General features: G+C 42.9%; 1 protein-coding gene across 4 annotated transcripts in view; it reads left to right on the top strand.

Moving 5' to 3' along the window:
• The window catches only part of LOC124488066 (myosin-11-like), a 63,225-nt gene that overhangs the window by 11,564 nt on the left and 24,455 nt on the right, over nt 1-27,206 (top strand). For all 4 annotated transcript variants that reach the window (XM_047050534.1, XM_047050533.1, XM_047050535.1 and 1 more), the window contains 19 exons: nt 84-205; nt 514-583; nt 832-992; nt 1,260-1,368; nt 1,521-1,652; nt 2,024-2,230; nt 15,670-15,807; nt 15,913-16,036; nt 16,236-16,407; nt 17,523-17,735; nt 17,964-18,108; nt 18,340-18,546; nt 18,723-18,827; nt 18,997-19,149; nt 19,339-19,587; nt 19,908-20,120; nt 20,686-20,898; nt 21,262-21,423; nt 21,592-21,720. In XM_047050534.1, the coding sequence (XP_046906490.1) occupies nt 84-205; nt 514-583; nt 832-992; nt 1,260-1,368; nt 1,521-1,652; nt 2,024-2,230; nt 15,670-15,807; nt 15,913-16,036; nt 16,236-16,407; nt 17,523-17,735; nt 17,964-18,108; nt 18,340-18,546; nt 18,723-18,827; nt 18,997-19,149; nt 19,339-19,587; nt 19,908-20,120; nt 20,686-20,898; nt 21,262-21,423; nt 21,592-21,720 (3,024 nt within the window). The remainder of the gene's footprint in view (nt 1-83; nt 206-513; nt 584-831; nt 993-1,259; nt 1,369-1,520; nt 1,653-2,023; nt 2,231-15,669; nt 15,808-15,912; nt 16,037-16,235; nt 16,408-17,522; nt 17,736-17,963; nt 18,109-18,339; nt 18,547-18,722; nt 18,828-18,996; nt 19,150-19,338; nt 19,588-19,907; nt 20,121-20,685; nt 20,899-21,261; nt 21,424-21,591; nt 21,721-27,206) is intronic.

Below are 27,206 nucleotides of genomic sequence, written 5' to 3'. Positions count from 1 at the left end.
ATCCATCCATGTATTCCATCCATCCATCACAGCCATCCATCTCATTCATTCATCCATCTATCTGCACATCTCTGTGTTGGCAGGCCGGTAAAATGGACGCCAACCTGGTTCTGGACCAGCTGAGGTGTAACGGGGTCCTGGAGGGGATCCGGATTTGCAGGCAGGGATTTCCCAACCGCATCGTGTTCCAGGAGTTTCGTCAACGGTAAGGATCCAAAGTCCCTCATGAGGAACCCTCGTAGACTGGACCTTGAATATGAGTAGTTCCAAAACTGTTTACAATACACTAAGGTCAAGTTGTAATCAAATGAAACTGGTTATATTGCAACAACTAGTTGTGGCAAGGGTTGGAATTTGGGTTAGGCTTGCTTTGTTTGATAATTTGGGGGTAATTGGGTAAACATTCTATAGGCAAAGAGTTCTCCAATCTATACTGTTATCTCTCACAGTTTTTTTTTTGGGGGGGGAGGGGGCTTTTCTAATAGAACAGACAAATCCTTTCTCTATTTACAGCTATGAAATCCTTGCTGCCAATGCCATTCCCAAAGGCTTCATGGATGGGAAACAGGCTTGCTGTGTTATGGTCAGTGTTATTTAAATCAGTTGAACAGAGTAAACCTATTATTTTTGCCACCCAAAGCTACTGATGATGTCTTCTCCTGCCCCAACACATTTTGTCTTGGCATTCAACATGACATTTTAGGTTCAACCAGACTGCATGCCTATCACCAAATAGGAAAACAGTTTGTTAGACAAACTTTCCCTACTGCAAGCACAGTGGTTCTCCTAAGGCTTACCCTAGACTGAATCTTTCTTCTCTTCTCCTCCCAGGTGAAGCACCTGGACCTAGATTCTAACCTGTACCGTATCGGTCAGAGCAAGATGTTCTTCAGGACAGGGGTGCTGGCCCAGCTGGAGGAGGAGAGGGACCTTAAACTCACCATTGTCACCATTGCCTTCCAGGCGCAAGCCAGAGCCTTCTTGGCTCGCAAGTAAGGAATTTTCACACACACTATCAAACGCACACACAAACACACATGCATACACACACACACGACTGACACTCCTTCTTTTTAGAACACACACTGAGACATAGATGCACACATGCACTGGATCTGCACACACACTCATGCTTGCACTCTGACTTAGACACAGTGTCTCTTACACATATACTTAACTGGCACATTATCTCTCTTTCTTCTTTTTATTTATTTTTCTTACACACAAAAAGTCCCCTTTTTTCTCCTGTTTCCTTGCAGGATGTTCAGTAAGAGGCAGGCCCAGCTGACTGCCATGAAGGTGATTCAGAGGAACTGTGCTTGCTACCTCAAACTCAAGAATTGGCAGTGGTGGAGGCTCTTCACCAAGGTACACAGACACACACATCACACTGTGTCACACACATACTCCAGATAAATCTAAAGCCTCCATTCAAAATAAAGGAATAAAATCACACATAACACTAGGTGACGCTACCATTGGTTGGGTTTTGACTGGACGTCTCTGTTGTCCATTCCCAGGTCAAGCCCCTCCTCCAGGTGACTAGACAGGAAGAAGAGATGGGTCAGAAGGATCAAGAACTTAAACAAGCCAAGGAGGTGGCACAGAAGAGTCAGACTGAGCTGAAAGAGATCACCCAGAAATACATACAGGTGAGACACACACATGTACTTACTCATTCCTACACAAGTGGCACAGAGATATACATGTACGTCTACACACATATGCACATACAGTACACACACAGGTAAATCTGATGCACGTGTATTGCGTCCTCCTGATCTTGCGCACACCAGGGTTCCAACTTGGTTCCTCTGACCTACGAATGTGACGGACCACCAGCTTTAGCCAGCTACACCACCAAAAAGCTAGCTATTCAATAGTGCGGGTGGGCGGTATTTATACTGAGGAGTGAATTTAACCCATTCAACTTTGTTACACATGCATGAAAATGCATTTATCCAGACACACACAGGGACACACACACAAACAGTTGACACACACACACATTTCCTATCCCTAGCTGGAGAAGGAGCACACTCAGCTCCAGGAGAAGCTTAATGCAGAAACAGAGCTATATGCCGAGGCGGAGGAGATGAGGGTTCGTTTGGAGTCAAAGAAGCAGGAGATGGAGGAGGTGCTGCATGAAATGGAGGCCCGGTTGGAAGAGGAGGAGGAGCGCAGCCAGAGCCTTCAGCAGGAGAAGAGGCATGTGGAGCAGCAGCTACAGGTGGGAGACTAAATGTTCGACCTAATTAGTGTCTCTGGAGGAAGAGGATGAATGTGAGTTATAATGTGGCAAAAAGGCTTCCTGTGTTCACTATCTCTTATGATAGCTAAAAGGACCAATTGTAGTCGTGTTTAGTCAAACAGCAAGGTAGTCAGCCATTCAGTTGATAATGGGTTTGACCAAAAACAAAAGCACATCACAGTTTTTTACAAACGCAAGGACCAATTTTTCAATACTTGCGTCACATTTTCAAAACTCTTCATACAGTTCTCCTAACCAACTTTCAGCTTCGCCAGCAGTTATTTCCACATCCAAAATGCACTAAAACTACCAAAACACTTCATACATGTCTCATATTTACATTTAGCAGACGTTCTTATCCAGATCGACTTACAGTAAGTACAGGGGCATGAGGCAAGTAGGGTGAAGTGCCTTGCCCAAGGACAAAACATAATTTGGCACGGCCGGTATCGAACTGTTAACCTTCTTATTATTTGCCCAATTCTGTAACCGCTCAGCCATCTGACCCCCTTCATATCAAATTATTCTTCCATTACACTAGAAAAGGTTGTCACCCAACAAGCACACTTTGTCACACATAAAACATTGACCTAAAACACATTAGCAACAGGTAGCATTACACAATGTTATTGTTTGTAAAATCTCTTTACAAAAAAGAATGACGCCTCTCTACTGTTTAGAATTAATTGCAGTATATATTTCAGGAATAATTCAGACATGATGCATTATGCATCAATATGACATATTGACAAATATTATAGTTTTTTACAATCACTGACACTAATTTCCAAACCTTGATGTCCTTTTTCTGTAGACATACTGTAGATATTAAACTCGAAAATAGTCATTACTTGTAACACAGACTGTCACATGTTCAAGCAAAGCATTGAATGTTCATATCTTTAAAGACACCTTGCGCATGCAGAATCATTAGTTCAAATAACGAATTTATCATGAAATACCATACACTGTAAAAAAATGAAAATGTTGTGTGTTTTTTTCTGTATTTCTGAATTGCAGGAAATACAGATAGAAAGACAATGGCAAACTGTACATTTATTATTTTACATAAGAATTACAGCCAAATCTTGTTACTTAAAAATACACTAAAATGAAAAAGTTCACGAAAACACATAACTTCATTTTATAAAAACTAGCTATTTTAACAGTTATTTTGCAAATATTTACTTTCATCCAACGGACAAATAACTTAATAACATATTTTTTGGTTTAGACCAAAAACCAAAAATAACCTTGAATTGTGAACTGAGCTCGGATAGTTGACGTAATGCAATCCCAGCATACACCAGTCAATATCAAAGACTACAAAAGCCTGCAAAAGCCTTTTTGGGGCTATCTCGTTGTTTATGATCATTGACCAATGCACTTATAGTAGAGCTCTCTCTTGGAAGTTGCTTTTGATAAAAGCTTCTGCTAAATGAATAAATGTAAAGAGTAGGACAAAGGAAAGTTGATTAGATAGTTGTGTAGCGGCAACGCTCCTGTTACCCAGAATACCCCGCGGCAAGCCGAAAAGCTACAACATTAATGGTTTAAACTTAGTTAGATAAGCATTTTTTTTTTTTTTTTTTTTAACAATTTTCGATGAGATACATTACTTACCAATTCATACTGCTTGTTGGCGTCACAGGCATAATCTGAAGCGCCGGAAATGTTTGCAATATTTGGATACTGATAACAGGATCTGCATGTTGTGTGTTGGACACATGAGGTGCTTTGAATGCACATGTTTAATCATTAAAACTTTATTAGGCTTTATTCATTATTTTATTTATTGAAAATGCCGTATTTTTCAAGAGAGGTTATATTAATAAAAGTCATACTTACCGGCAAAGAACAGCCTGTAATGTGATATTACAGATATATCTCTTACATTTGGTACTGGATTATTTTTTATTTTTTTTAAAGCAAGCATAATTAGCTACAAAAGAAAACTATGCTGCAGTACTTGAACATGTACTGCAGTGTTCCTCGCCTGGCTCAAAAAATAAACAAACAAAGCAAAATAAAGGACTGATTACTCTCCTACATTTCCATCAATCCTGTCTTGTGGATTTGGCCACAAGTTTTCATCCACATTGCAATAGATGTTTTCATATGACAAACATCTCTGAAAGAATCTCCAGGCATGGCAAATCCTGGCCTGACACTGATCTGCTGTGATGTAATTGCATGCCTCATCCATGGCCTGGAGAATAGTAACTTGTTCATGAGGGTGCCTATCGTACACCTCCATGTGAAGAACAATTCCTCAATAGGGTTGAGGAAGGGAGAGTATGGGGGCAAGTACAAGGCTGTAAATTGACAAAGCAATTACAAGGCCGGCATACCTACAGACCTGCTGGTTTTCAAATCTGAAAACATGATGGTTTAGTCAAATTTGTTTATGTTTCATGGTAAATTGGTATCAATGGATCTCGTTATACTGAAACTTTCATGTTCTAAACTTGGAATATTGTATGTCAGTTTCTATAAAACTATGCATTAAGAGTAATCCAACACTTACTTATCATTTTGAGCAGTAGTGTCAATTGACAGTTAGATCATTGTAATGTAAGGAAATGACAGACATTTCAGACGTTATGTGTGAATTGCATTTTAAAATTGTAATACTTTGATGTTAAGTTGTGTCATTTTGAACAGATGATTATAGTTCAATGAACAAATGATCTAAAGTGTATGTGTATTGTATCCATGCAATTGAAAATCGTGTTGGCGTTTTGAAAAATTGATCAAGGTTCTGAAATTAGGGTCAAAATGATTAATAATTTAACATTCAAAATCCTTAACGAAAGTATTTTGATATTTTGTCATGTCTTGAATTGTTTTCCTTTAATTCCTTGTAGCCTATCCTTTCCTTTAATTCCTTTAAAAGTGTAATAAGGTTATTTAATGTGAGCTCTGGGCCTCCATTTCTTGAGCTAGAGATTGGATGTCAGGTGCGATTTTCGTTACAGCCAAACGAAAGTCATTGTGCACTTCTAACTTGTTGCATGCCTTCGTTTTGATGGTTACCAAAGAGCTGAAAGCAGTCTCCGACAGATACGTTGTGGCAAATGGCAGGAGGAGTCTGGTGGTGGCATGGTGTGCAAGCTTTGGCGCAAAGTCGGGTCCTTTCACGAGCCAGAACCGTTTGTACCCATGTTCGGGTACAAACGGTTGTCTTGACATCCACAAGCTCATTTGTCTTGACATCCACAAGCTCATCCTCCGCTTCTAGATACTCCACGTCCTCCTCTTTTGCGGTGAATGGATCCATTACCCATGCGCACTTGGCGACATGTTCATTGACATCCGAGAATCGTGACTTCATCTCCTCTTGTAGCAGTTCCATGTGACGTGTGAACTCTTTGCTCAAGGATTCCGGACACTTTCCATGAGTATGTTTGAGAAGTGATGGAAAGTGTTGTAGGTCATGTTTCAGCAGTTTATTCTTTCTGAATTCCTCTTTTTGCAGGAACGCGTCAAGGATTTCCTTGCATTCCAGGATGTTTGCATCTGCGCCCTGCATGCGCTTGTTTGTTTCATTGTATAGGCTGAATATGTCAGCCAGGTATGACGTTCTAGTAAGAAATTCACAGGTCATTTGGTCATACAGTTTCTGGTTGTTCAGTTTCAGGAATTCCTTTATTTTTTCTTTCAGTTCAATAAAACGAACCAACACTTTTCCCTTTGATAGCCAGCGCACTTCGGTATGAAGGAGGAGTGTCTGATGGGCCTCATCTTCACACAGTTCTGCAAAGATTCGTTTGTTCAGTGGACGGGCTTTAATAAAGTTGACTATTTTAACAACGGTATTGAGTGTTTCATTCAGCTCATCAGAGAGGTGTTTGCTGGCCAGGGCTTGACGGTGTATCATACAGTGAAACACAAGACAGTGAGGAGCCTTTTCCTTTACTCGTGCATTAAAGCCCTTATTTTTCCCCATCATTGAAGCAGCTCCATCTGTGCAGCACGCAACTCAATTATTATAGGGAATGTTTTGCTTGGTAAAGTACGTATCGATCGCATTGAAAATATCTTCTCCCTGTGTCGTAGTTGACAAATTAGTAGACAGAAGAATGTCCTGCTTTATTTCTGCGTCTTCAATGTACTGTACATATGCAATGAGTACTGCTTCATCTGCCACAGTAGAGGTTTCATCAAGTTGGATAGAAAATGAGTACGTCTTTAACTTTTCAACTAATGTCTTCTCAACATCATCTGCCATTCTGTTGATTCTCTTTTTTACGGTATTATTTGATAAAGGTACAGTTTTAAGTTTGGAAGCCACCTGTGCGCCGCACATTATTTCTACCATCTTTACACAAGCGGGTTTAATCAGAGTTTCCCCGATGGTGTGTGGCTTTTTGGTTTTGGCAATTAGGAGAGCGCACTCAAAAGACGCAACAGTTGCCTGTTTGTTTTCATTTCCAGCTTTAGTAAAAACATCTCTGATGTTCTGGGGCCTGTCTGATGTAACCAGTTCTTTTTTTCTAAGGAAAAATTCCCTGGGTTTACCGATTGTCTGTGGGTGTTTGGTGCTCTGGTGCCTCTTCAGTTTGCAGGGCTTCATGCTTTCATTTGCTAGCTTCTCACCACACATGACACACTCGATTTTCACTTTATCCATGGCTTCAATAAAACCAAATTCAAGATAATTCTCCAAATAAATCCTTTTTTTTGGGGGGCGCATAGGCCTACATCTTTCTTTTCTCCCTGACGCTTTGCCATAATCGTTTGTTTTACTATAGTCGCTATGTTGTCTTGAGAGTTGCATTAGAACCAAAGAGTATAGCACTTCTAGTTGCTTCAGTGCTTCTATACTCTTTGGTAGAACTAGCCGTTTGAATTTGCCGCGTCTTTTTTAGCCACTTCTCTGATTTCCACTCTCGATACACAGCACTAACAAAAAGATCTTGATGTTAATAAAAACGTTTCTTTTCATATAGCTTACACACTTATTATACTTGCAATAATTTGTATTTATTTATGATGTTTAACAGTTTTATTTGTGTATTATTTCTTCCTCTTTACACTCTCGAACTAGAGAGAGCTTGCAGGGCGACCCCTAAGAAATCTTTAGCGACCCCTAGTGGGGGTCGCGAACCCCAGGTTGGGAATCGTTGCCTTACATAGACAACAAAAGACGGACGTTGATGGAGCGCGAGTTGTCAGCTGCACCCTCCGTTTCACTAACGACAGATGGTTGGACTTCTCGTGCTACCGAAAGCTAACTCACGGTGACTGCTCATTTTATTGACTGAGTGAGAAATGAAAGCGTCAATTCTACAGACACGGCCCCTGTATGAGCAGCACACAAGCACTCACCTAGCTGAGAAGCTACAGAAGGTCGTGGCAGAGTAGAAACTAGAGAGGCCAAGAAATTTGGAATTTATTGGGTGTGTACAACATCAGCACACGTTAGCAACAACTCATATACTACGCTCTGGATAAAAGCGTCTGCTAGACTAAATGCACGTTCTAGTAGTAAGACAGCAATATCAGCGAGCCCTCAGCATTAGTACCGCAGCTAAAAGTCTAGGAAAGTTTAGGCTATTTTTCGCTATACTTACACTAGAACGTTCATATTTAGCACTAGCGTTGCATAGGCTACATCTTTAGTGCTGCTGCTGCTGCTAGCTATCTCTGTCTTACTTAGGCACAGCTCAGCTACACAGGTGGCGGCGCCAATCAGTTTCAGAGCTAAGGCGGGGCTACAGATTGTCCCTAAAGTACACGAATATCTTACAGTAGTTCCGCATTACATTTATTAATTTGCACGCGAGTTTAATGAGGGGCCAAGCAGCGAAGCTGCGAGGCACCTATTGTTATTGTTAGTTTTATTATTGTTATTGTTAGTATTATTATTATTAGGGGCCAAGCAGCGAAGCTGCGAGGCACCTATTGTAATTGGTAGTATTATTATTATTATTATTCTTAAGACTGGGTGTCTATGGCAGACCCTAGAAGCGCTTGGTCGAAAGTTGTGAAATTTGGTACACTCATTAGGGACAGTCCCCTGGTTCAAGTCACAAAGTTTCATGTCCCATACTTTGGCACTCTAGCGCCACCAACGGGTCAAAGTTGGAGTTGTGTTTACACACGCAACTTTTGAACCGTATGTCCCATTTTCAAAAGTGAGGTACCATTGGACTCCCTGGATCAAGCCGAGTGCAATGCACACCATGGCGTCAATTTCCGGTTATATAGATTTTCCGCTATTTCCGGTTTTATCAAAAACCTTTAAAAGCCTACTCCTCCTACAAATTTTGTCAAATGTTCTTCACAATTACCAGATATGATCTTCAGACCAAGCCTCACAAAATTTATCGAAGGATATTTGATTTTCAAAACCGTTTGTCCGGTACAGCCAATCAAATTCTGCAGAAAAGCCGCCAAACAGGAAGTGAAGCCATATCTCAGCAGTTCTTTGAAGCAGTGACACCAAAGTTGGTACGCCTACTCGGAACCTTATTCTAAGGATGTCCTCCAAAAATGGTGTCATGTGACTAAAAGGGGGCGTGGCCGGAAGCATAAACGTGTTTTGGCTAATAACCGTTGAAGTGTTTAACTTAATAAAGTAATTTCTTTGTCTGTTGATGTCTTGTGAGATATCAAGCCTGGCCATTGATAACTTTTCATAATAACCGAATTGATGCGGCCGCCATTTTGGATTTCATGGAAAAGTGTAAAAACCTTTTACACGCCCCAAATGTTGTCCAATGTTTACAAAGTTTGGCACAGATGATCTTCAGACCAAGCTTCACAAAGGTGTCGGGATGGATTTTACATTTTCAAAACCGTTTGTTCGGTAGAGATGATCAAAGGCGGCGGCGAAGCCGCAAAAGACACGTGAGAGCGTAACTCAGCAACCATTTGTGCGATTGTCACCAAACTTGGGTTCCATTGTTCCCACGAGGAGCAGAGGAGGCCTGCGGTGTTATACCAGAAAAAAACACCGTAAACAATCACTACTTTGGAACGCAAACAGATATTTCAACCAAACTTGGCGTGTTGCATGAGTGCAACAGGTTGTTGTGACTTAATTGTTGCGCAAGTGCTATGGAGGCCTTGTCCTGCTCTGGACTGCTTGGCCCCTCCATTGCTGCTTGCAGCTATATTTGGTGGCCAAGCCGCGAAGCGGCGAAGCCACATAAGTGATTCTACCTTTTCTTATTATTATTATTATTACACTTCTTCTGTCATTGGAGTCTATGGCAGCCCCTAGAACCGTATGGTAAAAAGTTGTGAAATTTGGCACACTCATTAAGCACAATCCCTTCTTTATATTCACCAAGTTTCATGTCTTCCATTGGAGCACTCTAGCGCCACCAACTGGTCAAAGTTGGACTTGTGTTTACATACGTAACTTTTGAACCGTATGACCGATTTTCAAAAATGAGGTACCGTTGGATTCCCTGGATCGAGACGAGTTCAACGCACACCATGGCGTCAATTTCCGGTTATATAGATTTTCTGCCATTTTGAATTTTGTGAAAAAAAGTTTTTTTGCTTCTCCTCCCTCAATTTTGGTCAAATCTTCCCCAGAATTGGCACACATCATCATCAGACCAACCCTCACAGAAGTTATCAAAAGATATTTGATTTTAAAAACCGATTGTCCGGTACAGCCAATCAAAATCGGCAACAAAGCAACCCAACAGGAAGTTGGATCATATCTCAGCTAATCTTTAAGAAATCAACCCCAAACCTTGTGTGATGACTCGGAACCCTCTTCTGAGGCTGTCCAATGAATTTGGTGTCATGTCATTACTGGGCGTGGCCGCAGGAAGCAAAAATGTGTTTTGGCCAATAACTGTTGATTTTTTTGCTTTTATTAAGTGGTTCCTTTGTCTCATGATATGCTGGGACATCCCGTGTGTGATACATGATAACTTGTGATAATAGCAGAATTGATCCGGCCGCCATTTTGAATTCATTGAAAAACGTTTTTTCTTTACTCCTCCTACACATGTTGTCCAATCTTCACCAAATTTGGCAGAGATTATCTTCAGACCAAGCCTCACAAAGGCCATCACATGATTGTTTGATTTTCACAACCGTTTGCCCGGTACAGGCAATCAAAATATGCAATTAAGCCATCAAACAGGAAGTTGGGTTGTATCTCAGCAAATCTTTGATGGATTCACACCAAACTTGCTGCATGCACTCGGAACCCTGTTCTGAGGATTTCTAAAGTGTTTTATGGGTCATTTGACTGCTTGGCCACCTCATTGATGCTTGCAGCTATATTCATTATTACGTTTCTTCTGTCATTGGAGTCTATGGCAGCCCCTAGAACCGTATGGTAAAAAGTTGTGAAATTTGGCACACTCATTAAGCACAGTCCCTTCTTTATATTCACCAAGTTTCATGTCTCCCATTGGAGTACTCTAGCGCCACCAACTGGTCAAAGTTGGACTTGTGTTTACACACGTAACTTTTGAACCGTATGACCGATATTCAAAAATGAGGTACCGTTGGATTCCCTGGATCGAGACGAGTTCAACGCACACCATGGCGTCAATTTCCGGTTATACAGATTTTCTGCCATTTTGAATTTTGTGAAAAAACGTATTTTTGCTTCTCTTCCCTCAATTTTTGTCAAATCTTCCCCAAAATTGGCAAACATCATCATCAGACCAACCCTCACAGAAGTTATCAAAGGATATTTGATTTTCAAAACCGTTTGTCCGGTACAGCCAATCAAAATCGGCAACAAAGCAACCAAACAGGAAGTTGAATTATATCTCAGCTAATCTTTGAGAAATCAACACCAAACTTGGTATGATGACTCGGAAGCCTCTTCTGATGCTGTCCAATGAATTTGGTGTCATTTCATTACTGGGCGTGGCCGCAGGAAGCAGAAATGTGTTTTGGCCAATAACTGTTGATTTGTTTGCCTTTATTAAGTGATTCCTTTGTTTCATGATATCTTGGGACGTCCCGTGTGTGACCCATCATCATTTGTGATAATAGCCGAATTGATGCGGCCGCCATTTTGAATTCATTGAAAAACGTTTTATCTCTACTCCTCCTACACATGTTGTCCAATCTTCACCAAATTTCGCAGAGATTATCTTCAGACCAAGCCTCACAAAGGCCATCACATAATTGTTTGATTTTCACAACCGTTTGCCCGGTACAGGCAATCAAAATGTGCAATTAAGCCATCAAACAGGAAGTTGGGTCGTATCTCAGCAAATCTTTGATGGATTCACACCAAACTTGCTGCATGCACTCGGAACCCTGTTCTGAGGATTTCTAAAGTGTTTTATGGGTCATTTGACTGCTTGGCCACCACATTGCTGCTTTCAGCTATATTTATTATTATTACGCTTCTTCTGTCATTGGAGTCTATAGCAGCCCCTAGAACCGTATGGTAAAAAGTTGTGAAATTTGGCACACTCATTAAGCACAGTCCCCTCTTTATATTCACCAAGTTCCTTGTCTCCCATTGGAGCACTCTAGCGCCACCAACTGGTCAAAGTTGGACTTGTGTTTACACACGTAACTTTTGAACCGTATGACCGATTTTCAAAAATGAGGTACCGTTGGATTCCCTGGATCGAGACGAGTTCAACGCACACCATGGCGTCAATTTCCGGTTATATAGATTTTCTGCCATTTTGAATGAATTTTGTGAAAAAACGTTTTTTTGCTTCTCTTCCCTCAATTTTTGTAAAATCTTCACCAGAATTGGCACACATCATCATCAGACCAACCCTCACAGAAGTTATCAAAGGATATTTGATTTTCAAAACCGTTTGTCCGGTACAGCCAATCAAAATTGGCAACAAAGCAACCAAACAGGAAGTTGGATCATATCTCGGCTAATCTTTAAGAAATCAACCCCAAACCTGGTGTGATGACTCGGAACCCTCTTTTGAGGCTGTCCAATGAATTTGGTGTCATGTCATTACTGGGCGTGGCCGCGGGAAGCAAAAATGTGTTTTGGCCAATAACTGTTGATTTGTTTGCCTTTATTAAGTGATTCCTTTGTTTCATGATATCTTGGGACGTCCCCTGTGTGACCCATCATCATTTGTGATAATAGCCGAATTGATGCGGCCGCCATTTTGAATTCATTGAAAAACGTTTTTTCTCTACTCCTCATACACATGTTGTCCAATCTTCACCAAATTTCGCAGAGATTATCTTCAGACCAAGCCTCACAAAGGCCATCACATGATTGTTTGATTTTCACAACCGTTTGCCCGGTACAGGCAATCAAAATGTGCAATTAAGCCATCAAACAGGAAGTTGGGTCGTATCTCAGCAAATTTTTGATGGATTCACACCAGACTTGCTGCATGCACTCGGAACCCTGTTCTAAGGATTTCTAAAGTGTTTTATGGGTCATTTGACTGCTTGGCCACCACATTGCTGCTTGCAGCTATATTTATTAGGGGCCAAGCAGCGAAGCTGCGAGGCACCTATTGTTATTGTTAGTATTATTATTATTATTATTATTATTCTTAGGACTGGGTGTCTATGGCAGCCCCCATAAGCGCTTGGTCGAAAGTTGTGAAATCTGGCACACTCATTGGGGACAGTCCCCTGGTCCAAATCACAAAGTTTCATGTCCCATACTTGGGCACTCTAGCGCCACCAACGGGTCAAAGTTGGACTTGTGTTTACACGCGCAACTTTCGAACCGTATGACCCATTTTCAAAAATGAGGTACCATTGGATTCCCTGGATCAAGCCGAGGTCAATGCACACCATGGCGTCAATTTCCGGTTATATAGATTTTCCGCTATTTCCGGTTTTATCAAAAACCTCTGAAAGCCTACTCCTTCTACAATTTTTGTCAAATATCCTCAAAATTACCAGATATGCTCTTCAGACCAAGCCGCAAAAGAGTTATGGTAGAACATTTTGATCCCCACAACCGTTTGTCCGTGAGAGCCAATCAAAATCAGCAGAATAGACACCAAACAGGAAATGAAGTCTTATCTCAGCAGTTCTTTGAGGCAGTGACACCAAATTTGATATGCTTACTCGGAACCTTATTTTGAGTATGTCCTCCAAAAATTGTGTCATGTGACTAAAAGGGGGCGTGGCCGGAAGCATAAACGTGTTTTAGCTAATAACTGTTGAAGTGTTTACCTTAATAAAGTAATTTCTTTGTCGGTTGATTTCTTGTGAGATATCAAACTTGACCATCGATAATATTTCATAACAACCGAATTGACGCGGCCGCCATTTTGGATTTAATGGAAAAGTGTAAAAACCTTTTACACGCCCCAAATTGTGTCATATGTTTACTAAATTTGGCACAGATGATCTTCAGACCAAGCTTCACAAAGGTGTCGGGATGGATTTTCCATTTTCAAAACCGTTTGTTCGGTAGAGACGATCAAAGGCGCCGGCGAAGCCGCGAAAGACACGTGAGAGCGTAACTCAGCAACCATTTGTGCGATTGTCACCAAACTTGGGTTCCATCGTTCCAACAAGGAGCAGAGGAGGCCTGTGGTGTTATACCAGAAAAAAAAAACACTTTGAACACTCACTACTTTGGAACGCAAACAGATATTTCAACCAAACTTGGTGTGTTGCATTAGTGCAACAGGTTGTTGTAACTTAATTGTTGCACAAGTGCTATGGAGGCCATGTCTTGCTCTGGACTGCTTGGCCCCTCCATTGCTGCTTGCAGCTATATTTATTATTATTCTTCGTAGGACTGGGTGTCTATGGCAGCCCCCATAAGCGCTTGGTCGAAAGTTGTGAAATTTGGCACACTCATTGGGGACAGTCCCTTGGTCCAATTCACCAAGTTTCATGTCCCATACTTGGGCACTCTAGCGCCACCAACGGGTCAAAGTTGGACTTGTGTTTACACACGCAACTTTTGAACCGTATAACCCATTTTCAAAAATGAGGTACCATTGGATTCCCTGGATCAAGCCGAGTTCAATGCACACCATGGCGTCAATTTCCGGTTATATAGATTTTCCGCTATTTCCGGTTTTATCAAAAACCTCTGAAAGCCTACTCCTCCTACAATTTTTGTCAAATCTTCTTCAAAATTACCAGATATGCTCTTCAGACCAAGCCGCACAAAAGTTATGGTAGAGCATTTTGATCCCCACAACCGTTTGTCCATGAGAGCCAATCAAAATTCAGCAGAATAGACACCAAACAGGAAATTAAGTCTTATCTCAGCAGTTCTTTGAGGCAGTGACACCAAATTTGATATGCCTACTCGGAACCTTATTCTGAGTATGTCCTCCAAAAATTGTGTCATGTGACTAAAGGGGGGCGTGACCGGAAGCATAAACGTGTTTTGGCTAATAACTGTTGAAGTGTTTACCTTAATAAAGTAATTTCTTTGTCGGTTGATGTCTTGTTAGATATCAAACTTGACCATCGATAATATTTCATAACAACCAAATTGACGCGGCCGCCATTTTGGATATCATGGAAAAGTGTAAAAACCTTTTACACGCCCCAAATGTTGTCCAATGTTTACTAAATTTGGCACAGATGATCTTCAGACCAAGCTTCACAAAGGTGTCGGGATGGATTTTCCATTTTCAAAACCGTTTGTTCGGTAGAGACGATCAAAGGCGGCGGCGAAGCCGCAAAAGACACGTGAGAGCGTAACTCAGCAACCATTTGTGCGATTGTCACCAAACTTGGGTTCCATTGTTCCCACGAGGAGCAGAGGAGGCCTGTGGTGTTATACCAGAAAAAAAACCACTTTGAACACTCACTACTTTGGAACGCAAACAGATATTTCAACCAAACTTGGTGTGTCGCATGAGTGCAACAGGTTGTTGTGACTTAATTGTTGCGCAAGTGCTATGGAGGCCATGTCCTGCTCTGGACTGCTTGGCCCCTCCATTGCTGCTTGCAGCTATATTTAATTTTTATACCGTGTATTCTCTCTGCAATTTCACGAGCCAAACCGTGACGCCCGTACCGTACGGTTTGGTACGAATACATGTACCGTTCCACCCCTACTTACATTTGGCCACAGGTTCTCATGCACATAATATTGTGTGTAATCTTGGGCAATACAGCTATGAAAAAACCTTTTGGTATGACTCGTCCATCCCTGACTATCTTCTGCCGATATGTCCTGGCAACCAGCTTTCATTGCTTCCAGGAGAGGAGTTAATTGATCTAATTGTTTTGATAGTATTTCACTTTTCTGAGTAAGAATACGTTTCAAAATTACTATAGAAATGTAGCAAATTGTTGTTATCTATTCAGTTATGCTTAGAATAAATTTAACAGTTTTGAAAAGAGTATGTAAACGTGCAAATGGGCTTGTGGGTACATACATTTTTGGTGATGTTTGTGTCTGAGTGAGCTTACATCACTATTGATATCAATAGATACTAGTATAGCTGTTAACAATAGAAAATACAATGTTCTCTATCTTCTTATCTCTGGTTCTGTGGCAGGACTTGGAGGCCCAGCTGGCTGGGGAGGAGGATGCCCGGCAGAAGCTGCAACTGGAGAAGGTCACCACCGAGGACAATGTCAAGAAACTAGAAGAGGACATTCTGGTCATGGTGGACCAGAACAACAAACTACTCAAGGTGCGTGTATGTGTGTGGAAGGGTGTTTGCATGTTTTTTATGTGTGTGTGTGTGGGTGTGTCATCACCCTTAATCACTATGCCATTATTCTACTCCTTTATTTAGGAGCAGGCGCTTCTAGAAGAGAGAGTGGCGGATTTGAGCTCCAACCTTGCAGAGGAGGAGGAAAAATCTAAGAACTTGACCAAGCTGAAAAACAAACATGAGTCCATGATTTCTGACCTGGAGGGTCAGTTTCTGATCCTTGACCCCTCCTTGAACTTTTAGACCCTACTAATTTAATACACCCTATTTTGGTGAAATAGGGTGTATTAGGTGGTGACCCAGCATATGGCCTGCATAGCTTTAATCTTGTAATATATATTATTTTCTGTAGTTATTTAAATGCATTTAATTGCATCCTGATGCACTGTACCTATGTGTTCCAGTGCGAATGAAGAAAGAAGAGAAAGGAAGACAGGATGTGGAGAAGGCCAAGCGGAAGCTGGAAGGGGAGCTGGCTGACCTCCAGGAGCAGCTAACCGACCTACAGGCCCAGATAGCCGAGCTCAAGTCCCAGCTTGTTGCAAAAGAGGAGGAATTGCAGGCCACGCAGGCTCGGTAAAAAACACTGAGTCAGCTGGCTAGGATCTGTAGCCAAATCTGTACCACAAGCTTGGAACATGCTAAATGTTGTCGCCCCTCAAGCTATAAACATGTAGCCTGACGTTGTCATACTCATAATTCTAGTCAGAAATAACAAATGCCTCTTCGCTCAATTGGATAGACCTACAACCAATCAGAGCAACGTAAAATGTTGTTTTTGAAAACAAATTCAACCCAAGCGCTCTTTCGTGACGTTGTTGATTACGTTACTGTTGATCATATGTCCATCATCGTATAAAGCCCACCCTGACAATTCATTGGTCCGACCAGCTCCTGGTCCAGATATAGTTTGTCCCCAATACGAGCCCCTCCAGACCCAACTTCCTGACCAATTTTTTTTGTAGGTGGGGCTAAGTTGGGCTGGCAGCCAGGCTAATAAACATGCTAAATGGTATTTCAATCAGGAGAGTCTTGGGGGTGAATGAAGTGATATTTATTTGACAAAAGATGCCGGATTTAACAACAGGTGTTTGAGACTTAACCCCATGGGAAAAACAATGATCAATGGGCATCAGCCCTGCAGCCGTAGAGAAATCCCCCCATGGAGTCCAGGCACTGGTGGCAGTGGCGCTAGCCGATGACCCAGCCAGAAAAGAGCACGACGGGGAGGTGGAGGGTCGCTCACAGTGGTAGCATGGACAAACTTAACAGGCAGAGAAACATTTAAAGATACGGCAGTGGTATAATAGGCTAGCGGAGAAGGGAGGTCATTGTGCTAATTGATAGAATCCCATTGAGAGTGCAGGCATTGAGGTAGAGGGAAAGGAGAGAGCATGCGTAGCGTCGGGAGTGAGACATACACATTAGTGAGACTTAAAGTGTATGGCCTGAGCATGCAGAGTTCGGTCTTGCCTGACTGAACTCGAGCTAAGCTTCATAACACCTCCAGCTAGAAACATGTCACTATCTTGAGGTGTAACACAGCAAGCTATAAACATGCTAACAGTGAATGTTGAAAAATGTCTCTCTACCAGCTGTCCTTGTGACTATCTTTCTATCTCTGTGTTTCTTCCCCTCCCTTCCTATCCCCCTACATCCCTCTCCTCCTCCCTTCTTTCTTTTGGAGCCAGTCTGGAAGAGGAGAGCGGGCAGTGCGCGATGACGGTCAAGCGGGTGCGGGAGCTGGAAGCCCTGTTGGGAGAATTGCAGGAGGACTTGGAGGCAGAGAGAGGGGCGAGGGGGAAAGCCGAGGCTGCCCGCCGGGACCTGGGGGAGGAGCTGAATGCCCTGCGCTCTGAGCTGGAGGACACCCTGGACACCACTGCTTTCCAGCAGGAGCTCAGGTCAGAAACGCAGGGTCATGGTCCTGTGGTGACCTCACAATGACTGCATGCCCATGACCATATACTAATCATTCATAACCGGACAGAAATGTTTTATTTAAGAGGTGGTGGTCTGATTGAACTTGTGAAAAGACTAAAGGACACCTTGGGTATACTTGGCCAGTAATCTGTGCATTTGTGATGCCCAATGTGTACTCTGTCACTATGAATGGATGTTGTCACTTCCAGGGCAAAGCGCGAGCAGGAAGTCATCATGTTGAAGAAGACCATGGAGGAGGAGGTGCGCAGTCACGAAGCCCAGGTCCAGGACATGAGACAGAAACACACCCAGGCTGTGGAGGAACTGAGTGAACAGCTGGAGCAGGCCAAGAGGGTACACAGTGCACATTCATACACACATACACACTCACATATACACACACACTCACACATTATGTACTAACAATTATATTTACCTGAATGGACACACACCAATAATCTCAATTACATCCTCTCAACTTAGACTTCAACCGCCCCCCAAAAGGTAGATCTGAGCCCAGTTAACCCCTATGATCACTTTTTCTCCACCTCTTTCTCTCCCTCTCCTCATCCCTCCATCCTCTAGGTCAGGGCCAGCCTGGAGAAGGCAAAACAGGCCCTGGAGAAGGATTCATTGGACCTAGGTGCAGACCTCCACTCACTGGCCAGCGCTAAGCAGGAAGTGGAACACAAGAAGAAGAAAGTAGAGTCCCTGCTGGCTGACCTGCAGTCACGCCACGACGAAAGCGAGAGGCAGAAATGGGAGCTGGGAGATAGAGTCTTCAAGATAACCGTAAGTGTTCAGTCCGATTCATTCTCCCTGTTTTTCTGCCTCCTCTTTTTATCACTTTTAATTTGTAATTTTTTTTAATATCTAATTTCTCATTTACAGTATAAATGTGTCCGTTTCCCCTCCCCCCTCTCTCTTACGCTTCTCTTTCTCTCTCTCTTTCTCACTCTCTCTGTCAGGCGGAGTTGGACAGTGTGACCAGTCTTCTGAGTGAGGCAGATGGGAAAAACATCAAGTTGAGTAAAGTCGTGACCAGCCTGGGCTCTCAGCTGCAGGATGCACAGGTGATAGAGAGAAACACAGTCATTGTTGCAGATAACACAGATCTTTTTGTCTTTTCTCTGCTGTAAATGTTGTGGCTAATGCAGAATTTATCCGCATCTCTCTCTCTGTCCCTCCTCTGCTCCTCCTCCCCCCTTCTGCCTTCGTTCTTTCATCCCCCGGTGTCTCCAGGAGCTGCTGGCTTATGAGACTCATCAGAAGCTGAGTGTGTCTGGGCGCCTGCGCCAGATGGAGGACGAGAGGAACAACCTGCTGGAGCAGCTGGAGGAGGAGACGGAGGCCAAAAGGAACGTGGAGAGACAGGTGTCCAGCTTCAACATGCAGGTCAGTACTGGTACAGACAGGCAGGTAGCCAGGCAGGCAGACTGTTACCACCACATCATGCACAAAGAGGTGACACTACCAATATGTCATTACTCACCACACGATTCAGTTTGAGAGTTTTAAAATAATTAGGATAAACATCTAAAACACATTATCACCCTGATCCCACATTACCCTGCTCCTTCCCAGCTGTCTGACGCCAAGAAGAAGTTCGAAGATTTGTCAGGGACAGTCGAACAGCTGGAGGAAGTAAGGAAGCGCCTGCAGCGGGAACTAGAGGCAGCAGGTGGCGAGTATGAGGAAAAGGCGTCAGCCTACGACAAGCTGGAGAAGAGCAGGGGCCGGCTGCAGCAAGAGCTGGAGGACCTGCTTATGGACCTGGACAACCAGAGACAGCTGGTTTCCAACCTAGAGAAGAAGCAAAAGAAGTTTGACCAGGTCTGTGATGGCTTGTGAAAAGTTAATTGTTCAGGCAAGATGCTTAGTAATAGTTTGTGGCATGAGTTGTAAGTGATGCAATTTAGCTCTTGATATTTTTGCTGTTTGTTTTCTGCTATATGTTGTAACTTTGTTTTATGGTAACAACATTTAAAACAATGGCTTTAAATGGCGCAGTGACAGTCACTCTCAGTCAGCAACTTCTTTTTTTTCCAGGTGTTTCTCTCCTCCTCTAACTATGTGTCTTCCCATTCCACAATATCATCCTCCTCCTCTCCCTCCCCCCATGACTCCCCTCTCCCTCCACCCTTGTCCATTAGTTGCTGGCGGAGGAGCGTTCTGTGTCGGCCAAGTGCGGCGAGGAGAGAGACCGGGCGGAGGCGGAGGCCCGGGAGAAGGAGACGCAGGCTCTGGCACTGGGACGTGCGCTGGATGAGATGCGCCGCACCCAGGAGGAGGCAGAGAAGAGCAATAAGGCCCTCCGTGCCGAGATGGAGGACCTGATCAGCTCCAAGGATGACGTGGGCAAGAATGTGAGACATGCACCTTTCCTTTCTAGAAGACAATGGGGGGCTGAATTGGCACATAGGCAGCATTAGAGAGGTGCTTCCCTATTCTTTTCTCCCTTCCTCTCTCCTCCTATCCTCTACTATTCTCCCCTTTGCCAATCCTCTACCATCCTCCCCTTTGCTCATCCTCTACCACTTTTAAAGTTACTAGCCACTCAGCATGCCACCATTTTATTGTTATATCACCAATTTTTCTCTTGGGTGTTGACGTCTGCTCTCCAGGTTTTCTTGCACCTGTTATGTGCCACCCCATTGTAGCCTATCTTGTACACGCTGTCGGTGCGGTGCGCAAGCACAAGGCAACAGGTCTGACACAAATGGGCTAGAATCAAACACTGTACACAATTAGTGCTTATGAGAGTTGTAGGGTCATAGGTTTGTATTGTCACTCACATTGCAATGAATTATTTCAGATGTCTTTAGAGAAGACTACTGTTCTACACTACTGGGTGTATAGAGTGATTGCGTTACACCCCAAGCCCGAATATGTTAGCGGGTGCTAACTTAAAGCCCTGTCTACCTCCCCCAGGTCCACGAACTGGAGAAGGCCAAGGGCAGCCTGGAGGCGCTGGTGGAGGAGATGCGCGTCCAGATGGAGGAGCTGGAGGACGAGCTGCAGGTGGCAGAGGATGCCAAGTTGCGTCTGGAGGTCAACTACCAAGCACTGAGGGCACAGTGCAACCATGAGCTACAGGCTCGTGACGAGATGGACGAGGAAAAGAAGAGGCAGCTCCTCAAACAGGTATCAGTCTGTGGGACACTTTGTGTCAACAAAAACTATTTGTTTGGCATATGTGAGATAAACTATACACCGTGTCCCATTACCACTACTTAAATCTCACTCCAGCCATTTGAGCTCTTCTACAGTTTTCCTCCCAACTCCCTCTGCCCCCTCTCCCTGTCTCCTCCCATCTCCACCCCCTCCCTCTTTCTCCTCCCATCTCTACCCCTCCTCCCTCTGTCTCTTCCCATCTCTCTCCCCCTCCTTCCTCGGTCTCCTCCTATCTCCCCTTTCTGTCTCCTCCCCTCTCCCCCCTCTCTGTCTCCTCCCATCTCTCTCTGCCCCCTCCCTGTCTCCTTTTATCTCTCCTTCTGTTACCGGCAGGTGCGTGAGCTGGAGGTGGAGCTGGAGGACGAGAGGAAGCAGCGTGGCCTGGCCATGGCAGGCAGGAAGAAGATGGAGGGCGAGCTGCAGGACCTGGAGGAGCAAGCAGAGAGCGCAGGCAGGGGGCGGGACGAGGCTGTAAAGCAGCTGCGTAAGATCCAGGTCTGGGTTGTATATGCACTGATTGTCGTACACACAAAACACATGCTTCCTAAAACCTTTCTTTCTAGGGCCTAAGATACAGTATATCTCTCCTCCTCCCTACCACTCTGCTATGAATTTCCCTAAACCCTTCTTTGCTTCTTCCACTTCTGCTTGTCTCCTTCCCAGGGCCAGATGAAGGACCTCCAGAGGGAGCTTGAGGACGCTCGGGTAGCCCAGAAGGAGGTGCTGGTCTCAGGCAGGGAGTCCGAGAGGAGAGCCAAAGCCTTGGAGGCTGACATCATGCAGCTCCAAGAGGTGTTGTAGACATACACAACCAGACATATGCCTTGTCTCAAAATGTCCAGTTCCTCACTCATAACCTTGCTTTCTTTCTGAAGTATGCTCACTTTCTACCCTCTCTGTCTATCTCTTCCTCTCACCTTGTTTTACACTATTTCACTTGCTCTATAACCATCCCAAACTTACTATTTACCAACTTACTTACTAATTGCCTACCTACTTACTATTTACCTACCTATTTACTATGTGCCTACCTATACTTTTAACAAGTTTCCTAAACTCTTGACACAGTTAGCACAACACCCGTCTGTGTTGGCTATACAATTAACACATTTCTTGTTGCTTTGACACAAAATGCAATCGATTTTTACTGCCCAATTTACCTATGCTTTCACACTATGTCAGAACAGATAACATCTAGAGATGTTCCGATCAGGTTTTTTGGTGCTGATCACCGATCACCGATCACTGAAATCATTATATGCCGATCTGATTATACCGATCACGGTGTCGACTCCCTAACCACTCAGCCATCTGACCCCTTGAATTGACAACCTTCTGTTGTATTGCAGGGAACGTGCAACATTCCAGTGTTGAAGCTCTCTCGCTTACTATAAAATGTGTAAATAATAATAAATATTAAAATAATAATAAAAATATTAATATTTAAATAAAAATCACAACAATATAATCACATGTGCAACATTCCACTCTCTAGATGCTCTCAAGAGAACTTGGAGCTTATACAGTAGCTTTCCTGTGTAAAAATAATTATACAAACTTAACTGCAACATAAACAGGCTATAGCCAAATATCCAATGTTTCAAGTCAGTCAGTTTCAAGTCGATTAGTCTGCTTTAGGAGGACATAACATACAGAATAAAGATTAAAGATGCACAGGAAGTCAGCAATTAAACAACAATATCTGTTTAGTGTCTCACTCACTCTCACATACTTCATTCACTCTTTCATTTCACTCACTGCACGCACTCACTCACTCACTCACTCACTCAAGGCCAATTTATACTTCTGCGTTTTTACGGACACACACACAGAGAACTCCCTCTCCATGCCTTCTCCGAACCCCTCGGAGAGTTCTTCGTGCACCTCCTGATTTTCCTGACTATCCGTCCGTCAGTCCGTCATTTTACGGATACCCCTTGGCTGTGATTGGTCCGTATTAAAAGAACCGCTTGCGTCAGGGGCGGGGTTGCCGTGACCAACAAGTGATCAGAATCCTTTGACTGCCATTGTTGTAAGTTTTTACAATTCATATTTCAACTAAACAGTACATGTAAATCAGCATCTGAATTAAAATATGACAAGAAATGGGCAGTGTAGTTGCTGAAAATGTGCTTATTTTATTGATGAAACGGCTAATTTGTACATTTGCTCCGACTTTTCGATAACCTAGCTAGCATCGCAGTGCAGCGCCACCTACTGATCTGGTGGTGAATTGATTTCAGCAAGCAGAGCCGTCGGAGTAGTGGTAATTCAAGTTTTAAGTTGAACTCTGTGCGTGTGTCTGTCCGTAACGGAGTCGGAAAAGTATAAATTGGCCTTCACTCACTCACTTGCTCAGAGAGGGGGCATACTAGAGTATTCAAACCTTACTTCTGATTAAGCAGCATCACAGGCAGATTTGCCTTGATAAATAAGCATATCAGCATTTTTAGGAGTCAAACTGTTCCTCTTCTCATCTAAAATATGTCCTGCTGTGCTGAAAGGTCGTTCGCTATCTACGCTTGTACAAGGTGCGGAAAGGAAGACTTGTCCTGCTGTGCGAGAGCAGGAAAGCGGTCTTTTGGCCTTCCAAAAAGCAGTGGCTGTCCGTGACTGTTTTCGTTCGAATGCGGGTCTCACAGAGTAAAGGCTCACGCACACTGAGTGCGAAATTTTCGTATGCGTTTTTCGCAATCGTCATTCTCAAAATTCTGTGGCTCTGAATTGCCCAAAAAAACAAAATGCTGGCTATGGATGCGAAAACGCAGAAAATCGAACCCGATCCAAACCTTTTTTTGACGAACGAAAGTTTCGGAGGCAGTGTGTAAGCGCGATTGACATAGCGTGAGGTTGTATTATTTTTTTTACGTGCAAACTTTTCGGACACAAATTTCGGACTGCAATACATTTACATTTATTCATTTTCATTTAGCAGACGCTTTTAGCCTGCAATAGCCTTAACGTCGCACATGTGCGATTCTGAAAATTCCAACCGAATATTTTCCGATAGACAAAAACTATGACAAACGCTATTGACCCGTGTATTCTCATTTCTGGTTTAGATACTCTCTGCTTTATAAGCTACTAAAAGAGAATGTCTTAAACAGGGTCAGGTACTAATTTAAGGCTAATAGAGATGCCCAGCGTGAACTGTGCAGTTCGTGGCTGCCATAACAGCTGGAGAAAACTGAATCAGACCCTGTATTATCATTGTTTTGACCATGGAAAGAAGAGGTCCGAGTATTGTGGGCCGACATTTACTTTGCACTGACCTCCAACCAAATTTGAGGATCTGTGTCCCTGGCTGAAGGCGCTGAATAAAAAAAAAACTTTCCTTTTGTCTGCTCGTATCACTAAAGTGTGTAATAACAGATAAACTAGCTATATTTTAGTATGTTTTAGTGTTCTCAATTTATGAGATTAGTAGATACAAGATTATAACCAAATGCATTGCTGTCAGCAAAACAACTGCTGCAATGCATCTAAATGTAATGTAAAGCTTTTGAAACAACACAGCAATCAAATTATTTCGTAGATGCGTCTTTTCTAATTGCCATTAGATAGGAGGGAAGATTATTAGTGCACAACATCATGTAAGTTTTAACACATTGCATAAAGCTTGTACCAAAGACCCTTGATGGAAAAGTTGTTACTATTTATTATTACCGCACAATTCATCACTCATACATTTGCAGTTTATGGCTAATAGCAGAGACCTGATGTAAAAACTAGAGCCTCAAGTAGATGAACAAGAAGTTAACGTTCTACTGCTAACAATGCTAGCTGGTCGGTTTTGCGGAGAAATCTCAAATGTACCGACTGTAAAATTAATCACACAACTGAATTCTAGAGGACCTATGCTTTCAAACAAAGTATAGCAAATGCATCTGGCCTGCAGTGAAATCGTTAGAACATCTTATGTTTGTGGCTAATGTAATAACTGTTTATCACAGCATTGCGCAGGGCAGCGATCTGACCGGCAAACAAATTATATTAACACTTAAAAGTCGTTTTCAAGCCATCCAGTAAAAGGGTGTATTGTTGACTTGTTGTAGCCATAGAGTTAAAGGGGCAATTGACTGGGTTTTTTGGGTATTTCACACTGTTCCTTAAGGTCTCCGAATAGGGTATGTAACATTGGTTGGGTTGAAAATGGCCCGGGTGCTGTTCTATGCCCTCTGACAGATCCTCTGAAATGTTCCCGGGAAAAAACAATAGCTTTTCTCCTTTTATGGTATGCTCATTAATATTTAGATCAGCTGCGCGCTGATTGGTTTGTTATCAACGAGTGAAGCTGGGAGCAAAAACGCAACACGGCCAACAGCAGCACTCGCTGAAACACCGAAGTTGGAGACTTGAAATAAAAACGCGCAAATAAATCTATTGTGTCTACACAACACTGTTTTCAACAGATTGACTATTACTTGTTTCCACTTCTGTTGTTGAAGCAAACTGGATTGACTTAGGTGGGTAGAACGTTAGGCTACAGCTTAGCAACCAAACCATATCGTGATTCTACTCGGCTTCAGTTAGCTAGCTAGGCTAGCTCTAGATATCTTGCTGTAAAATAACATGACAAAGATCTGGACAAACATGCATCGTGAATTGTAGATTTTCATTACACAGGTTATTTATTTGAATGAAACACAGTCAGGAACATGAATCAACGTTAGCCCCATTGCCAATAAACTAGGCTAAATGATCACACATTCTACCTATGCTCTTGCGTTAACTAGCAAGCTAAACTTGTTTACATGCCTTCAGTCTAGGTGTTACTAGTAACAGTTACTAGCAATGCTAACGTATCCTGTATCTAGAACCTGCCTTTCTCCAGTTCTTTCAAATAGATTATCTAGACAGGCGTTAGCAATAAGCCAGACTGCAGTTCGTTTTCTGGCTATTTTTCGGAAGCTTCCCTTCTAATGCCGACTACAGCTAGTCTAGCTAGAGTCATTTGATGTGTGTAGAAACGTATTTAGCATTCTACCTGGTATGCTATATACAGGAAACGTTAGCATTGCTAATAACTGTTAGCACAACATCATACTGTCCTTAGAGCTTGCGGTTGCAATGAGCATACGGTTGGAACAGCACCTCTTTCCAGGTTCAGCTTCCTAGCATATCCTGCTTGAAATTGTCCAAGGTTGTCAAAACTGTCTTGGGTGAAATGTTCAGAGCAAATGAATGATTGAGTGTCGAACTTCGCGGGGATCTTCTCATAGACAACAGCAGCCATGCCTGTTGAATGTTTGGCTCCTTGGGAAGACTGTGAGTGTTAGCCTTCCCTGTACAGCCTGGAACACAGCATTTACGACCGTGGTCCATTTTCAATATCCTTGTTATAATTCAAAACGTTCTTCTTTGTAATTCCTTATAAGTAGCCTACACAGAGCAGCGCGCAGCTAAACTAGTATCGGAGATAGACGCTACCTCGGGCTGGTCTGAATGTAAATTCTGGGGCGTGACAAAGATACAGACCAGAGCCAATAAGAGGGCGATCACCGGTCCTACGTAGGACCGGTGGCTTTGTTGAAAAGCTAGCGTTTTACAGCCAAATTTTTTCTTTTTGAGATTTGAATAGGAAAAAGGTGTCAATGGACTTTGATATTCACGGTATGTTCAGTTTACCCTCCGAACTGTCGTTTTTCAACAATGACAAGGTAAAATCGGTTTTGCAGTCAATTGCCCCTTTAATGTAACTACAGTAAGGTACTTTTGTCTTCCAAGATGGCGTCCCCATTCATTTCTATAAAAAGTGCTCAGTGGCGCAGTGAGGCAAGCGAGAGCGCGAGACTGGCCGTCTTTCCACTTCCGACTCTTCCGGTCTTTCCTCTTTAAACAGTGACTCTTTTTTCCCCTATCTCCGAGACCTCGTACACGCTTGCAACTAGCTGTACACGTCATACTTTGTGACAACCAGTCTCGAGCATAGACTTATAGTTACGAGCGTGTGAGCTAAGGCATTGCAGAGGCAGAATCTAGCAGAATGGGGTACAAGTCCGATAAGAATCAGAGACATGACGCAAACTTAACGGAAATGTATTCTGTCACTGTATTGTATTCCTTTCACTTGTTTTTTAGAAATAGGCTATAGGGCTAAATATAGGGCTTTTCTATATGGAAGTCATCACATATGTTGCTTTTTTTCTTCCTGATATGAGTATGATTTCCAACGCATTGTATCGGATGAAATAAACTGTTAACATAAACATCTCCGTCGTTGTTCTCGCCAGGCAAAGAAAGCTTCATAGATATTTTGGTAACCGAAATCTTCCACA

Source organism: Hypomesus transpacificus, unplaced genomic scaffold, assembly GCF_021917145.1.
Source record: "Hypomesus transpacificus isolate Combined female unplaced genomic scaffold, fHypTra1 scaffold_118, whole genome shotgun sequence".
Taxonomy (NCBI): Eukaryota; Metazoa; Chordata; class Actinopteri; order Osmeriformes; family Osmeridae; genus Hypomesus; species Hypomesus transpacificus.
Note: the sequence above shows the minus strand (reverse complement) of the source record. Positions and strands in the feature narration are given on the sequence as shown.